General features: G+C 31.0%; 1 protein-coding gene across 1 annotated transcript in view; it reads right to left on the reverse strand.

The window, feature by feature from the left end:
• The window catches only part of LOC108750771 (nose resistant to fluoxetine protein 6), a 20318-nt gene extending 3113 nt beyond the window's left edge, over positions 1-17205 (reverse strand). The window contains exons 1-5 of the mRNA XM_018490498.1: positions 16651-17205; positions 5770-5925; positions 4336-4556; positions 781-989; positions 122-377 (exon numbers count right to left, since the gene is read on the reverse strand). Coding sequence (XP_018346000.1) covers positions 122-377; positions 781-989; positions 4336-4556; positions 5770-5925; positions 16651-16921 — 1113 coding nt within the window. The 5' untranslated portion in view covers positions 16922-17205. The remainder of the gene's footprint in view (positions 1-121; positions 378-780; positions 990-4335; positions 4557-5769; positions 5926-16650) is intronic.
• Positions 17206-18216: the final 1011 nt, after the last annotated feature.

The following is an 18216-nucleotide window of genomic DNA, read 5'->3' on the forward strand; positions in this document are numbered from 1 at the left end:
TTTATTTTATCTGTGAAAAAGAAATAATATTGAACACAAATATCTTTCGAATTTGCGTGTTATATTTTTTGAGTTATATATTCATAAATTTATATTTGAAAATGAATAATTTACAACGTACCTCGCTCATGTAAGTTCGGTTTACGTAAGGGATAAAGAATACTGCCATGCTCTTGTGAGATACGAGCAATAAAGCGCTGTTTAAGAATCGGATACCGTGAAGCGACGCTATGTCGCCTTGCGGTCTTTCCAACGAGAATAATTTCAGGATGTTGCGCTTCAAAGAAAACGATAAAAGCAACTCGCTGGCCGGTATTTTGCAATGATCGTAGAATGCAGCTACGAGTGTCAGAACGAATACGGTGACGAAGAGAAGACTAAAAAGAACGTGAAAATTATTCAATTAATTCAAACTATTAATATTCAGTGTTTTAACTTAGCAATTTCAAATTTTGCGAAGATTTATAGTAAATGTTCCATTTTAAAAAGTTGAGAATTTTAAAGATTTATGAAAGTTTATTGTGAAAATCGATAATTTATGATGTATATCATTATAATTGGAAATTAATTTTTGGGCCATTTTACAACTTTAGATTTTAAAACTTTACCATTTTAGATTTTATGAAATTATTTTTGAAAAACTAATTATATTAATATTTTGAAGTATTTTATTATATATAATATATTAAAAAATAACTGTTATGTTAATACATTCTCAAAATGGTATTAATATAATATAGTACAATACAACATTAAGACATGATTCAAGCATATTTTTACCTGGTGGCGACAGTCGCTTTTGATAGAACGAGTTCCGGCCTCACTTGGCACAAGTTCTGGTCCACTTGCAACGAAATTTTAAGTCCTGTCTGTGCTGTGTACTTTGAAATTGTATGTTGAAGAGATGCTTTCACATCCTGGGCTGTGCATGATGCGGGTGTGCATATGGCCCAATTTATGTTACTAAAACGCGGTACTCTGTGACCGGGCTAAAAATCCAAAAATAAACTGTCTTATAATCTGTAATATTACATTACATAGAATTATAAAGAAATTTAACTGTTAGCGAATCTAATATAAAAGTTGAAATCGTAAGATTATGCTGATAAAAAAATTAATCTGTACTACAGACGTGTGAATTTTAATTTCATATATTACTGAAAAGATTAATTAGAATGTCATAAATCTCGCGAACAAGACGGCGAGCCGACAAATTACGTTCTTGAGAATTACCATAATATTCTCTCTCTCTCTCTCTCTCTCTCTCTCTCTCTCTCTCTCTCTCTCTCTTCAGCATACAAAATTAATCTTATTATACAGTTTCTCGTCTATTTTTTATAATTTTTTATGGAGGAGCGTCTGTGAATGTCCGTAAAAAATTACTATTATGTATCGTTTCGTTAAATATTTATAACATACTGGAAAACAAAAAAAATGAAGAAACATTGGGGAAATTTGACATGTATTATGTCGATTATGCTTAACTGACACGATAATAGGATGTTTTTTTTTTTCTGAGATGAGATCTTTCAATAAGCGATCTTTTAATAAGCGACCGTCGGTGAGTATTTTAATATACTTGTCGAACAGATGTTTTTAAGAGAGTTGCGGAAATCTATTAAAAGCATATGATTGTGAGAGACACGGATAAAAGAGACGGAAAATGTTTTATAAATCATATTTCTCAGGGTAAGTTAACTTTTTTTTTTAACTAAGTTAAGTTAAAGTTAACAGCCTTGAAAATTTAACTTAATTAAAATACAAGTTAATCCATAATAAAATTAATTGAATTAAAAGTTAAGTTAATAAAAAAAGTAATTAAAAAGTTAAAAGTTAAATTTGGTTCGAACGAACAAAAAAAAATGAAAAAGTTTGACTATTTTATATAATTTTTCGTATTTTTCCTTTCTTACAGATTATTTATTAAAAAATCTGATTATTTTTGTTCACAAGTATCCCGATGATATAATATAAAATTACCAGGTTGGGTAAGTTAATATTTTTTTAAAACTAAATTAAGTTAAAGTTAATGGCTTACAAAATTAATAAAATTAAGTTAAAAGTTGAATAAAGAATTAATTTAGTAAAAATTAAGTTAAAACTAAATTAACTTAAATTTAAAAAAAGTTAATTAAAAAAAAATTATTTTTGAAATCAGAATGTCCTAATTTTTCTTATAATGAGATTACTTTAAAGTAATCACTTACAAACATAGATTATTAGGTAAATTTAATTTTATATTCACATGTAAGTTACTTATATATAATAAAAGTCACACTGTAAGGCGTTTTTGTAGAATCTTGCAGAGATTCTCTTGGAGAGAAGGGTATATGTTTGCATTATTTCTCTTTCTTTAACCTTTATCTAACTTTCTTTAACTTCTAAAACGACTGCTCATGCATGTTTACGACTACATTGACTAGATATTTGTTACAAAGATAAAAATTTAGGAAATAGATGGATGTGCAGTACTGTTCTACAACAGTTCTTCATCTAACGCTCATTTCATATTTATGTTGCTGAAATATAACATTTATGATATCTAAAATTAGTGTGATTCAAATATTGTATTAAACGGGAATTGACAAAAAAAACCTAGCGAATCAATAAAAACTGGCTACTGTATGTAACTCTTATTATAGAATCTCTCATTATAAAATCATTGAACTTTTTCTAAATTAATTCTCTAATGTTTAAGACTTTACAGAAAAAAAATATTAGTTAAATATTAAGAGAGGTAGAACAATTTTTAATTTAAAAAAAGTTAATAAATTAAAGTTTAAAAGTAACTAAATTAAGTTAAAAATTAATGCATTTAAAATTAACTAAGTTAAGTTAAAAGTTCTTAACTTTTTTAACTGTTTTTTTTTAACTGTTAACGTTTTAACTAGTTACTACACCCAACCCAGAAAATTACTAAAAGCGCATTGTATCTAAGGATTTACTTAAAAAAAATCAAATTAAAAGTTAATAGTTACCAATAAAATGTAACTTAAGTTAAAAAATTAAAAGTCTAAAATGTAACTAAGTTAAGTTAAAATTAATTATCTTTTTAACTTTTTAATTTAACTTTTATTTTTTTAACTTGGCACTACCCAACCCTGATATTTTCACGTTCCCGGAAAGGTGGAACAAACAATTCAAAAAGTAATTGATGCATTTGCTCAGTCAAGCAACCATAATTAATGCTCTTGGATCTCGCTGTGAGCAGCGTCAACACAGTACCGAATGATAAACATTAGCATCAATTTAATATGCGATACGCAACATTACAGACGATTGTTCTAACCACACGCGTCGCATATTATTGTCTGCTATTATTATGTAATCAGATTGTCGATATCTAAGCAAAACAAATTTCCTGTATGGTTCATCATCAATCCACATTCTTATGCGATTTATTTCATGTTTATTTTAGAGCCTCAATTAAGATTTTTTTCCTCAACAGTCATCGATATGATGTTATAAAAGCGAAGAATTATGATTTTTTCCTTATTCTATACATCGAAAAAAACTTTTATTTATACGTTGAGATTCAATTATCTAGAAACACATATTGTGACAAATAATATTGTAAGGTGTCTATGACGTGTATCTTTAGAAGTTTCCGAGACAAATTTCTCATTTTTAAATTTAACTCGAATGTATCGTTGAGAATTCTCTAGAACTATCAACGATGTACTCGAGAAGATTTGAGCATTTCTTTTCGAGCAACTGTATTTTTTTTGCACAGTTCGTTTTACTGTATTAAAATTCTACCTATGTCACAATCGCGATAGCGGTTTTTTATCTACGTCCGGCCGTCGATGTCCCTCGACTTTGTAGATTTACATTATGAATCCTGTAGCACAGGATTCACGAGTCTATTACATATTCATCAGGGATTAAATGTGTGCGCCAACGATGAGCCTCTGAATGATTAAAATGCCGGGAACATTATATTTGTGGGGAAATACCAAAATAAAAATATTTTTTATTCGTTTTGATCTCTACACCCGATTTTTCAGATTAACTTTGTCGCGCGTAAATTTTATTAATTAATTTTATTCATTAATGCAATCTGAAAATAAATGGTATTTTCGCGAAGTATTCTCAGAATATTTAGAAACTCTCTCATGTACGAGCCACCCTTATCGTAATCTCGTGTCATTGGGAACCAGCGAATAAATGGCGAATAACTTAAGCACACGATTTTGATATTCTACGTGCCTATACTACCTGCCATTCCGCTCGCGAACGTGAGATATCACCATAAAATACGGTGATTGATTACGAAACGATCGATCACGTTGGTTCGCAAGGTGTATCACGAGAATACACGCATTATACACTTACGTCGGTCATGTTGCTGCGAAACGCATAATGCGAATGCAGTAGGCGATGTAGGTACTTGAGGTCCGGTCGAGACTGATCGACGTTCAGCTGCAAAAATGCTAGGCAATACTGTCCTCGAATGCCATCCTTGCCCTCGACACCGACGCACTCGTCGAAGTCGCCGAATTGATTAACGTTTCCGCTAAGCAGACCGGAAGGCACTTTCGCGGTCGCGTCATACACTAAAATGTTAAAAGCGTCAATATGACGAAAATAGAAAAGTGAGACTGTCCTCTGTGAGAACGATCTTTACAATGTACATTGCATTAACTCTTAAAATTGACGGTGAGTTTATTAGGCCTACTTAATTATGAATCTTTTTGTTAAAACAATTCAATGCGAGATTCAATGTTTCCAGATTGCAGATGCAGAAGAATTAAATTTTAGAAAAATAAAAAAATTAGGAATAGAGTCTAAATATAACGCACAATACATAGAAATTATATCTCTATCCATTATTCGTATTACGCTTAATGTCTATTCTTAATTTTTGTATTTTTTAAATATTTAATATTTATCTTTATTTATAATATTTTTTTTATTGTGCGGTTCGTTCAGCTCCGAAGGATCAAGTAAACTTAATGGGAAATTTTTAATACCGAATATTGGAAGTTGCGATGTGATAATAATAATGCTTGCGTGACACGTTCGTAATATATAAAAAATTGCCGTGCACAGAATTTGGACAAAGAAAAAAAAAAGAAAGGATTTTGCGACGACTGTAATATCTTGAAGCCGTTGTCAAATTTCTTGTGTTGCGTACAGAAGTATTTTTAATATGAAATATTAATGCTTGTCTACGAATAAAACGTGATGTATGTACAAATCATGTACAATCATTTAATCGAGTCGCTCATGAAAGATCATTAAATATAAATTCGTTCGTTTATTTTCGGTTAAGGATTAGATAAGTACACGTTTCGAGTTCCGTTCTCGCAATCGTTCCGAAGAAGAGCTTCTTGAAACGAGGTTTTCGTAATTATCGTCGCGGTATAATTTGATTTCAGATTACGTAGTGCTATTTTTAGTTCACTTTACATAAGTCACGCTTTCGAACGTATTATACTTATTCATATATATATATATACTCATAAATATATAGGCGTAATCAAGAAAGAGAGAGAGAGAGAGAGAGAGAGAGAGAGAGAGAGAGAGAGAGAAGATTTAGAGGTTTTCTTCTCTCCCGAATTTACGATTAAAAATTATGATTTACAAAACCTGATATTTTCTCATTTAAAATTAAAAACAAGAAAGAGACATTTTAAACTCTAAAATATGTAAAGAAATAATTTATTAACGTAAAAAATTGCTGTTTATGTGGTAATAAAATTGATAAATCTTCTCCCTCCGAAAAAAATCCTGAATATGCCTATGCTCTATCAGTAGTCAACTTACTTTTGAGTGCCCATAGTGTGAACTTGGCGAGCTCCTCATGGAAGATATCGGCGTGTCGTTTGCATTCCGCGCTGACACCACCTGCGCCGGGATCGTAAGGAGGAAGGATTTGCAATAATCTGCGTGCCTCGAAATCGATTTTCTCGGGGAAGTCCTCTGAAAAAGCAAATCCTTTTAATGCGAGGAATCTTTTTAATGCCTTTCAATATCTGGGAATCTCGGATATTCGCGTATTAAATAGTATTAAAGAAGTTTACCCTTGATTCGTATTAAGTCGTGCGAAAGCGAAAAAAACTTGCAAAAAAAAAATCAAAGGCGTTTCTCCCTCTTGGCCTCCCTCTTTCTCATGAATTAGTACATCGCCGGGGATTCACGTAAATCGCTGGCTACGTGCCTTGTGTTCAAACAGAGGAACTTTATCAACGTAAAAGCCACGCTTGCCTGACATTGACATGATAATGCGAGAGTGCTATTAAGATACCTCCCGGTGCGGCGTGCTCGTTTGCAAACGGTGACGCAATTTAGAATTAAACGGAAGCGAAATTTTCGAGAAAGGTCGATGTACGAGTTAGTCAGCATAATTCCAGTGTTATACAAAAAATACTGATGTATCTGAAATGTGACTCGATCTATCTCGCAATGTTCAAGAATGTAATCTGTGTATGACACAGATTAAACTGAATTTTCAATTCGACGTTTTTCGTTTTCCTTTCTATCTCTTTCTCTCCTACACGAAAAGAACACTAATGAACTAATGAAATAATTCAACAAAATTGAATGAGACAATATATAAGATCATTGATTTACATCGAATAATGTTATTCTGTATAAAATTATGGAGAAGATCAATGTACAAATTTCCCAGGGTATTTTTAGACTAATCTTAAACCGGCATTATCATGCATAATTAATCAATTCGAAAAAGAAGTTCTTAATTTATAGCATGTTAATGATAATAATTTTATAATTAATTATAATAATATACGAAAAGTAGGATTTTGCTGAAATATTTCAAAATTTAGATACCGATCTGAAAATAATTTTGTTGGATTATCAAAATAATTATGTAGGAAATTCAAGCACTGTGAGCGGAAGAAAATGAAAGCAAAAACACTTTTGACATTCTAGCAACCAGTTTTAGCGTTCTATTAGTTATTTTGATAGTTTAATAAATTTATTTGCAAATCTATGCCAGTTAAATTTTTAGACATTTTAACAAAAATGTTTTTTTCGCGTAATATTTCTAGATGTGTTGTAAAATATCGAAAGAGTTAATCAGAATCTGATAAACCGATGACATAATTTTTTTGTATCTGTTAGTAAGATTAAGTATATTGTAGAATATAAATCGAATTTCAAAAGCGTAGATGTTCGAGTAGAAAGTGGTGTTGCATGAGTATCGCGATTGCATCACAGGTGCGTCATAAACTTTCTGCATTGATTATATGTTTACACATTAATATGGCAATTAACGTAATACTTTAACGACACGATTTGTATTTTTAATTCTTCAATATATTAAATTTTGAATTTTATTATATTGTAGCTACCGATTATCACTTGTTCACGAGCTCGCACGGTTTCGAGCATCAACATTGCCTCAAGTATTGCATGGTCTTTCCATGGTAGCGGATAATCGACCCGGATTCTATTGTTCTATTGTGTGTGTATGTGTGTGAGGATACGATGACATTTTCTCGCGGTAACGTGTGGTAATCGAACTAAAAAATAGAGCCGGACATCCGAACGGAATCACTTAGCATTGTGGTTTACCTGCCCTGGCAATCTGCTATAAAATAAAACGCGCATGGATATACAGAGTACACCCAGTAAACTTTAACTAAAAATATAACATTAATATTATCATTTCCAGGATTGGAAAAGTTATTTTGCAAAAATTGGTTACAGCTTTTTTTTTTAAAGTAACTATATATAGTTGCAAATTACTGATTTTAACACGTACAGTTATAGTTACTTTTAGATTAATTTTGTGTATTGCTATTTTAAATACAAAAATTTTATACATTTTTTTCTGACATTTGATACAAAATAACTACAAAAGTAATTATTAAATTAATTACCATAAATATCTCAAACAGCACAAAGTCTAAAATTGTAACACAAGACGTCTTTAAGTCATCTTTTAAATGTAAAAAACGTCTTATGACTCGATTTTAGACACTTTTTGTTGTCTAGGATGTAACTAATTATAAGTTGAGCTACAGTTATAAATGGAAAGAAAGAAACAAAGTTAAATTACAGTTACTGACAAAAATAACTCTAATTCTAACTTCGTTACATGTAACTAGCTACTTTTCAACTCTGATAATTTCATTCAACTCAACAATATAACTGTTATGTACAACATATATTGTTGAGTATGACATTAATGTTATGCTGCGTTCAGTTGGTGTATAAGCAATAGGCAAAGAGAGAGTGATTCGTATCGTTAGTTTACTCAACAAGAGATCTCTGCGTTTGTATGTTGACCTTGTATTTAAATTTCTTCGTTTTACATCAAATTTTCTCGTGGGTTATATTTAAACAGGCCAACATGATAATGACACAATTTACTTATTATGTAAGGTCCTAAGTAGGTTACTAAGTAGGTTTCACTTTACTAAATCCAAACCCAATCCGGTTTGGTGGTCAGATAGATGATAGCCAGATATAGTTGATCTTGTTGCATGGCACCACACGCGAGACGAATGGTAATTAGAGAACGCTCTTAAGCAGAAATCTCGTGTTATGCTCGCAAGCACGAAATCGTATTACGAAACGCGATAATGATCGCGGTGTCAACCTACCATGTAAATATCTTTACATCCTTCATTTTGATTTACGACGTCTTGTTGTGCAGGCAATTAACGTATGGGCAAGGAGGGTCGCATACGTAGGTACCTGTGCATCTTCATTATAGCTACTTGTCAGATGCGCTCATTGCCAGCCTCTGACGTTGATTTTATTCATTTCGAAGAGATGACTAATAATTTATTTATACTTGGAAAAAAATTGTCTGTCCTGTTCGGTAGTTTACAATTTAATCTTTATTTAATTCAACCAAAATCGTTGGATATCTAATGATCATTATTTGCTGAATAAATAAATCACATCTTAAATCATTCCGTCCGCTAGAAGTGAGTAATACGTCAAAATTTGTTCTACTGTATTTGAAATGAATTCAGAACTACATAATATTTTACTAATTAGTTTATTTAGTTATTAATTAGTAGTTAATTAGGTATTAATTAGTATGTAAAATGATAACAATTTAAAAAGAATTATCATATTTATTACGATACAATCACATTACAAATTTATACGGATACAGCGTTTTAAAAAAAACAGTACGACTATAAACGTCATATCTGTTACCGCGGAATGTCCATAAAACTAACGTTACGTTGCGAAACGTTATGTAGACATAAAGCATATCCCTGTCTTGTCCCTCCTCTCAATTGTATTGCAAATGTGTACGTTTTATATAGATGCGTCCTTGTTTATTGATTACACGCAATTCACACGTTGGACATTTACAATAAGCGAACATTCCACCGAATTTGCTTCATAGCAAGGACCGAAAGTGGTAAAGAAGCAAAGCGTTTCTTTATATGCATCTTATCTTGGATCTTGCGGAATTTTATATATACCAAGATGACGCATCTGTGATGATGTATCTGAATAATATATTCACATCTATCTTACGATATTTCATTGTAAAAATCTATACTGAAAAAAATTTTTTAGTTATACCAACAAAAAGTACAAACAAAACAAATTCTGATTACATGAACTAGAATTTTGATTATCGAATTTTTTATTATCTCTATAATGTTTTATAAATCCACTATAAATATCTAATTCGTGGACATCTTTCTAGTTGACTATCAGAATTACAATTAATACACAACAAGACTTATTTTCCAGTGTATATTAATTCTTCTCCAAAAGTTGCATCTTTCGATAACATTTCTATCTAAAAGGAATCTTCAAAAAAAGTGTTTTATTCATGCGCTGTAGTGTCTCACTCACAAAGAACAAACTTTATCAATAAAATACTTGATTCAAGACGCTATCTTTCGATATTATATCAGCTTGTCAGTTTGTATACATTGTATAAGATTCAGTGGAATGTTCACTATATATTACGTTCAGATAATTGATTACGTATCGGTTTATCTTTTAAATTCTCGTCCACAAAAATTAAAACGGTTAAGGAATGCGAATAATTTCAATCCTTGATACTTTTGTTAGATGTTTTATTGGCGTTAAAAATTTGATTCTATTAGTTGTTGTTACTCATAATTTTATATCCGAAAGTTCTTATTTCTAAGAAACACACGCATAGATATCGACGAATTTCACCTATCATTTACTTTCGACAGAGACAACGATTGCATCGCAAAGGTAACGATTAGCGTATCACTTAACTATGGATTGGTACAATCCCTATAATGATACTTATTAAGGATTTCTAATTATAGCTATGTGAAAACAAGTTACATTAAACCTTCTAAAATATTAACGACGCAATTATATTAACGTAGAACACAGTAATATACTTATGCATATAAATTTTTTATTAATCATATAAAAAAACCTTGATTTAGCAGGCTGACCCTTCTCTCATGAATTTACGCCTATTTTCAAGTCTATTACATTTTTTAGTATGAAGGTCAAGTTTCTTAATAGGAAATACTAAAGTGCTCTACGTTTAGATGTGAATCAAGAATCCTTTCGAAAATTCCAATACAAGTATAAATACCTTCTTGAACTTTTCGCGATTGTTGATGTACAAATTATGTATTCATAATGCGATAATAAATACAATTCGCAACCAATTGGAACGTATTTATCAAACGAAGTTGAAGTAAACATAAACGTTTCTGCGTAGTAATTTGAACTTGACTTCCGCACTGAAGAGAACTCATTCAGTTGAAACATTTGTTTATTTTATTTCGCAAGTATATACCAATTAATTGCGAATTATATTTTATCACGTTATGAGTACGTAATTTAAACATCAGCAACCGCGAAAGCTCACATAGGTGTTTTACTGATATTAGATTTATTTTTGAAGCAAATATTACTATTATTATTTTTATTTTGATTAATTATCGAAATTGTTATATTATACATGTATTAATCATTAATAAAGGTACCGAGAATGGGTACGAGAATAAGTGGCGTGCAAGAATCAAGTTTAGTGAAAATCAGAGTTGCATTTTTTACTAAGGTGATTTCAAGATATTTAGTGCTTTAAGTATCATTACAGATTACGTAGGTACAATAGATAATAACCCTGAACCTTCCATAAACTACCGCGTTCCTGACCTTCCATCGGTCCACTGGTAATGCTGTGTGTCACGTAATGCGTTGCGTAATGCAATATGTGATAATATTTATTTTCCACCTTTAAACGACTTGCAAGTAACGCGAAGCAATTCGGAAATTAAATAGCATACCTCGATTAATGACGTACGATTAATGACGTGGCGAGGAAGCTACGATATGGACAAAGTTCAGTTGCAACGAACATTGATCGCTGGGTAATTCCATAATTATAATTTACTTTCTGATTTTATTTGTGACGATGTCCTCATCAAAGAATTTCCGATCTTTCTTCGATTTTGTAATAATTTAATATGTTGAGACATCGCACTGTCCACGCATTTCTACCGTCGGTAGTGAGAAATTTGAATTAGAAAACGCGACGTTGATGCATCCATAAATTATAATAAGCATGGTCGAATCTAATTTTTGTTAAGCTGGCTGCTCTTAAAATTATAGAGCAGATCAAGGTGAATTACATTCTTTGCTAGAAAGAAATTTAATGCAAGACTTATAAAAATGTCAAGGTATTATAAAAGAATTAATAGTATGACATTTAAACTCGTTCTTTGAACCGTTTAATTTTGTTTTTTATAAAATATCTGTTCTATAATAATCGAGAATCAGATTTCGGCATAAATGTAGAACAGATATAAAACTAAAAACAAAATGAAAAATATATTTCCAATTATATATTATATATATGTATAATTGGAAATATATTTTAGTTATAATGATTGAAATTGAATGTCAATTTTGTAGTCCTCGAAAAACGCTCTAAAAATCTAATCTTTCGAAAAATCTTTTTTTATCGATGGAGGTTATTGATCACGAAATAAATATTTTCTAAATTTGTCAAGAAATCTATATTTCTTATGTTTTATATATATATACTCAACCGCAAAAATATGAGCCTCTGATGAGTATTTCAAATTTTCAAAATTTTTAATATAGCAAATTTCTATTTAACTTCTTCAAAAATTCTTAATATTTTTTTATTGGTATCTATTCTTGCGATACTTATTATTAGGTAAATTTTATCGGATATAAAAAGTAAAGACACATTCACTTACTATGATCTTACAATTAATAAACATTCTTTTAGTCTGTGAAGCGTAAATAGATCGAAGAAAATACAGCCGTCATAATCTTTTCAGTATTGAGAAATGTTGAACAATTGCTGTCGCACTATTCTATATTATTAAAATAACTTAAAGTATAATCTGAAAAAATATATTTAAGTAAATATTCCAAAAATAATTTTTAGATAAAATCCGGATTTCCTAATCGCTACTTACAGACTCAATAAAGATCTTTTTCTGGAAGGGAGGTTTAATAGGGGATATCCTCCTCCATCATCAAATTTCAATTTAAACTTTGATTCTCTCTTATATAAATCAGTATTTACTTTACGGATATAATGTCGTATCCATGACTCACACGCTTAATACAGCAGTGTGTAATGTTAAATTATATTATTTAATGGCATTACGTGTGCAAATAGTTAAAGGTTAAATCAATTAGATAACATTGTAACACAAGTCTATTTATTATTGTTATAATCGAACTGTAAGTGATAGCTTATTGTTATATCCGACAAGCTCGTTACAGTGCATTACTGCAAAAACATCTTGGATTAGCAAAGTAATCATTTAAAACGAATATAGAATACAAATTCTTCTCATTAAAAAGACATTAAAAGATAAAAAAACCAAAATCGAATATCGTCTGATGAAGGAATTCGGTAATTATGACAATAAAAATTCTCTATTCGCTTTCAATATAATTTTGAATGTGAAACGTGACTTTTGTCACGATCATCAAGTGTAGCTTGTGAATCGTTTTGTGGCAAATGTCATTAAAATATATAGCGGGAGATACCGTATCCTTTTTCTTGACATATCTATGTATATAAGTTACACTCACAATTAATTTGGTTAACAGAACCGGTTTCTAAATAAACGTATATAGCTTGAGCTATACTAAGCTCGTCAATTAAAAAACTCTGCATAGACATGTTTTTACCATCGTAATCGTTCTCGTCGCGTGACTAACTTACATTATTAATGGAAATACAAGCGGATCTAAATGCGTATAATGAGTATTTGAGCTAATTATTAAGAGATATGAATGAAATTATATTAATTACTATTTTGATGAGCTGTCCTGCGGAATTGTAACGCGTTAGAAATTATTTCCGAAAATCTAAAAACGATATTCATATATTTAAGGTCATCTTAAGTAAAGTCTTAAGATACCATAAACCATAATTACAGAACCGTACTAACATCTTAAGACATTATTTAAGACGATCTAAAAATAAGAACCGACTATGAAAATACCAGTCTGGGACATAAATTTTTGCCACATGATAATAAGTTGTTTATTGTGATTTAGTAATTTTTATATATTTTTAATATAATATATCCATACGTTGACCCTCGACCGGCAATTTGATTTTAACTCTTATAGATGTTTTTTATTATGAATTTTAAGAACATAAATAGGTAGTAGGATTCGCCTATCTAAAAAAACTTGGTAAAAATTTGTTGAAATTGTGTGCGTACAAGGACGCCAGTATCCAGTTGTTTGTTGCAAGGACGAATAGACGTCATGCCCATACTCTTGGTGACTATATTATAAACTACGATTTTATATAAATAAAAAATTGAGAATTTTTCGTATCTTTTTGACATTAATTTCAGTGTAAGTATAAAGACTTTTATTTTTATTTTTTTCTGAAGTACATATCATTATATAAAAAGATTTTTATTTACTTGTATAACAGTTATAAATTTTTTAACCAATATTATGGTTATATAATATTAAAAAAAAACTTACATTTAAATTTGCAAAAAAATTTGTAAAATATATAATTGGACTTCTATTATAGTAAAAACTTGTTAAAGGTTTCAGAAGTATACAAGAATTCTTTCAGATTTTTATATAGTCCGAAATGATGAAAGAAATCGGCTGTATAATCTCAATGATCCAGATTGCAGACTGTAATCGAAAAATTCATATTGTCGATGGAGGGTTAAATACAAGGATCACAAAGATACACAATATAGCGTGAAACATTTTATATTTTAATTTAAATTATAAAAATACGTATATTACGGATTCCTAGACTTAATATTTCCGAATGGCATAGTTGTTTACTATAACTTACATAACAATTTCCACTAAAAGTATGCCGAAATATCGACCTTTCGTAAGGTGATTTCCTATATTGAAATCTTTAAGACTTGTATGTCATGTTGCAAATACTGCAGTCACGTTCTTCCGTGCACTAATGCAATGCGTACGATACTATCATTAAAAGTCGTTCTCGAACATCGTGCATGTAAAAATATTGACAATCCTTTCTTTGATATCTTATAAATTTTGATAATATCTGTCACTTAACATTAGAACTGTCGATGATCGACATTTTTACTTCACTAATTAATAATTATTTCAATTTTTTTTTCATCGTTTAGGCATACTTATAGTACAAATTATTGAAAATATGTGGATATAATATTATATATAAATAATTCTAATTTATAGAAATAATACCAAAATAATTTTTCACTAACCGAAACAAGAAATAGGAAATTATCAAATTGACATCTTTGACAGTTTTAGCGGGATATCATCGGCGGTTTTAGTGTTAAAAATTATTGTGACTAAATCTACACTCTACAAAAAAATATAAGTATGAATTTAACATGTTTAACATATGATAATTTTCACCGTATTAATGTTGATATAAAAATCAAAATTTGTGAATGTAACACCGAAAGTTTTAACGGCGACGTTTCAACACCGATACGGTGAGAATTATAAACACCAAACACCGCATGTATGACATTAAGTTCACACTCATTTTTTAGAGTATACATACATAATTATCGTGTATAATTTTCTTCAATTGATCAATGAAGTAAAAAAATAATCGATTAACATAAATGAGAAATTGATTCGGTTGTAAAATAATCATGTGTATAATTTAAAGAATTTATAAAAAATGGGACTTATCAGTGGCTTCCGAGAAACTGATACATTAAAGTATATACGTATATCAATACAGTAATTAAGGTCAATACGTTTTCTGCGGACACATGCATTCCTTGCCGCTCGAATTCGATACGTCGATAAAGAATTCTCCGTTGGGGTACTCTTGATCATACTCATGCAAGTCGATCAGATCGCAGATGCACGACAGTACTATATTTATTGAAGACAAAGAAATTTCTTCTTCTGTCGAGACTTGGTTGTAGTCGTTTGGACATTCTCAGAATCGAAAGAAGGCACAGCCGATATTCCGAATCTTACGCATTTGTGAATCAACGTGATCGGCATCCGTGCGATACGCACTTGGAATAAATGCATATATAGACGGCCTTCGATTTATAAAAATGCGATTACACGTTTTTCAAACTCGCAAGGGAAATTAATATCCACAGATCATTGCTGTATTAATCCACGTAGAAAATCTCGATATAGCTCCCCACCATAAATTTCAATGAATCGTCGAAGTTGACTATTAGTACTCAAGAGGCATAGGTATTTACTCCATTCCACGTGCCTGATCGAAGGTTAATAGCATTTTGTTAATTAAGAGAGTCTATAGCGCGTGAAAGGTGTGAATTTTGATTACCGCGAGTGGATTTTATAGTTAACGACTAATGTTTGAAAGATGAAGTCGACGCTTGTGCTACAAATGGCGATATGCACCGCGTCGATGCAACCTGTCAACACGTCCGTCAACAAATCTAAAATTATTTATCTGTTTGCTACGCGAGCATGATTTGCTTGATTAAAAATGTACCATTTACGAAAACCGCTTGTTTATTCATTTATTTTTTACTTAAATTAAGATTTGTCTTTGCGCGATTTGGTTTAATATTTAAATTAAATTAAAATATATTCGGATTAAAACGATCTAACGATAGATACACCCAGAGAAAAGATTGCTTCGATTTAAAGAAATTTTCTTTGCTATATAATTAAAGAAAAAATTTTTTTGATTTATAAACAATTTTCTTTGATTTAAATATTATTTTTTTAATTAAATAAAATTTATTTGATTTAAAGAAATTATGTTCAAATCCAAGAAATCATGATTTGAAAGTCATTTCTTGGATTTGAACATAATTTCTTTAAATCAAATAAATTTTATTTAATTAAAAAAATAATATTTAAATCAAAGAAAATTGTTTATAAATCAAAAAAATTTTTTCTTTAATTATATAGCAAAGAAAATTTCTTTAAATCGAAGCAATCTATTCTCTGGTGTATAAAGGGTGTCAGCGAAACTGAAATCGTCAATATTCTATCGTTTTTCAAAGCAAATGAAATGAATAATCATTGAATGAATAATCATCAACCTTTCGATATTTTTATGTTAATTTTTACAAAATACAATTTTATCTCTAGACAGTATGTCTGGCGAAATGTTAGATAATTTCAAACTAAATTTCACAATTTGTTACAAATTCATTACGAAATAGATATTCTACTGTTTTCTGTAAGAATAGACCGTCTAATAGCTCTATCACTTACCATAGTGCGGATTCGTGTGATGCACTTCCGGCCTGTCGTCACTCCATATAACTTTCTCGGTGTCGATCGTGTAATTACCGAGGCTACTGATCAGCTCGACGAAAGTGAAGTTCTTAGTTGTGTCGGTCTTGTTACGCGAAAATACGCGGAGTATATCCTCCTCCTCAAAGGTACCGAGACTGTTCGAGGATGTTAAGATTTCCACCGGTGACTCGGCACGCGACAGACCGATCAGACTGAAAATTGCCCAAATTCTCACAAATGTCCCCATTTCGCCCCTCCAACAGATACGACCGAAGAAGTGTCAAGCAGGTTTAATTCTTTCGTATCCCGATCGTAGCTTTCTTTCTATATTGGTACTTGGACGATTGATCGTGGATCACGTTCGCATTTGTGCGATCGTCATTGGGAAATTTCACTGTAGTCTCGATGGGAATTATTCGAGTTATCGAAGACGTTCTCTTCCGAGATAGTAATAGAGTCTCGGTCGGTTGAAGGAACGACACGGGCTATATCGAATATATTCACGATCTCCGAATTATCCGGCTGTTCGAACGCGAGCTTTACGAGTGATCGCGGCTCGATCGTGGAACGACGAAGTCACCTGTGCCACCTTGCCGATAGGGAGGCCGAGAAGAGGGGTGGATACCATACCGCACGCACGTCGTCCGCTCCCACTCTTCCGTTTCGAGGACCTTGCGTCGAAAAAAATAATGTGAATAGATGTAACTGCGAGCACAGAAGTTGTTTACGGACCGATGAAATGCCGTGCTGTGTTAATGGTGTTTGAGAAGGCGAAAGAGAATAGGTCTTTTCGCATTGCTTGCACCTTTCGCATTCAGTGTCTTTGCTGTCTTTTTCTCTTCAACGTCCGAATATATATTTATTTCCTTTTAAGTGCAAATTTTTTTGGGGGATTCCAAGCAGCAGAGGTAATGAAATATTTATATCAAAATTCCAGGAACGTTGGTTGAACATTATTTATTTATTTGAAATTCTATTTGATCATCACTCAAGAATATGTTACATTTTTCGCCTGGTTTGTTTAATCGCGAGAACACCTATTAAAATAAGTAACACAATGAAACAATAGAGTCAGTATTCCAGGAACATCTGTTCGAAATTCGAATCTGCGAATACGTTGAGTTTTTTTCGATTGGTTTTTTACTCGCGCGAGACACTTACATATTAAGAAAAAGAAAAAAATTTGGCATTTGAGAGTTCTATAGATAGAGTTAAAGAAAGAAATTCCCGAGGATCTCCTTGTGACTGAACGAATTAAATGACGCATAATATTTTAAAAGATAACTTTTTGATGTCCGCGTGAGAACGCTTGTTAAAAAAGAGGAGATTATTTATAAGAAAGAGAAAAAAACTAGACATTTTGAGAGTTCTATAGATACAACTAAAGAAAGAAATTATCGAGGATCTCCCTGTGATCTACTAAACAAATTAAACGTATAATATTTTAATTTTTTTAGAAATTTAAAATATCAATCATTAACATTGTCACTTACAGTTATTTATACGATTGCTTTGAAGAGATTGCACATTTGTCATGATTTA

Source organism: Trachymyrmex septentrionalis, unplaced genomic scaffold (assembly GCF_001594115.1).
Source record: "Trachymyrmex septentrionalis isolate Tsep2-gDNA-1 unplaced genomic scaffold, Tsep1.0 scaffold37, whole genome shotgun sequence".
Classification (NCBI taxonomy): Eukaryota; Metazoa; Arthropoda; class Insecta; order Hymenoptera; family Formicidae; genus Trachymyrmex; species Trachymyrmex septentrionalis.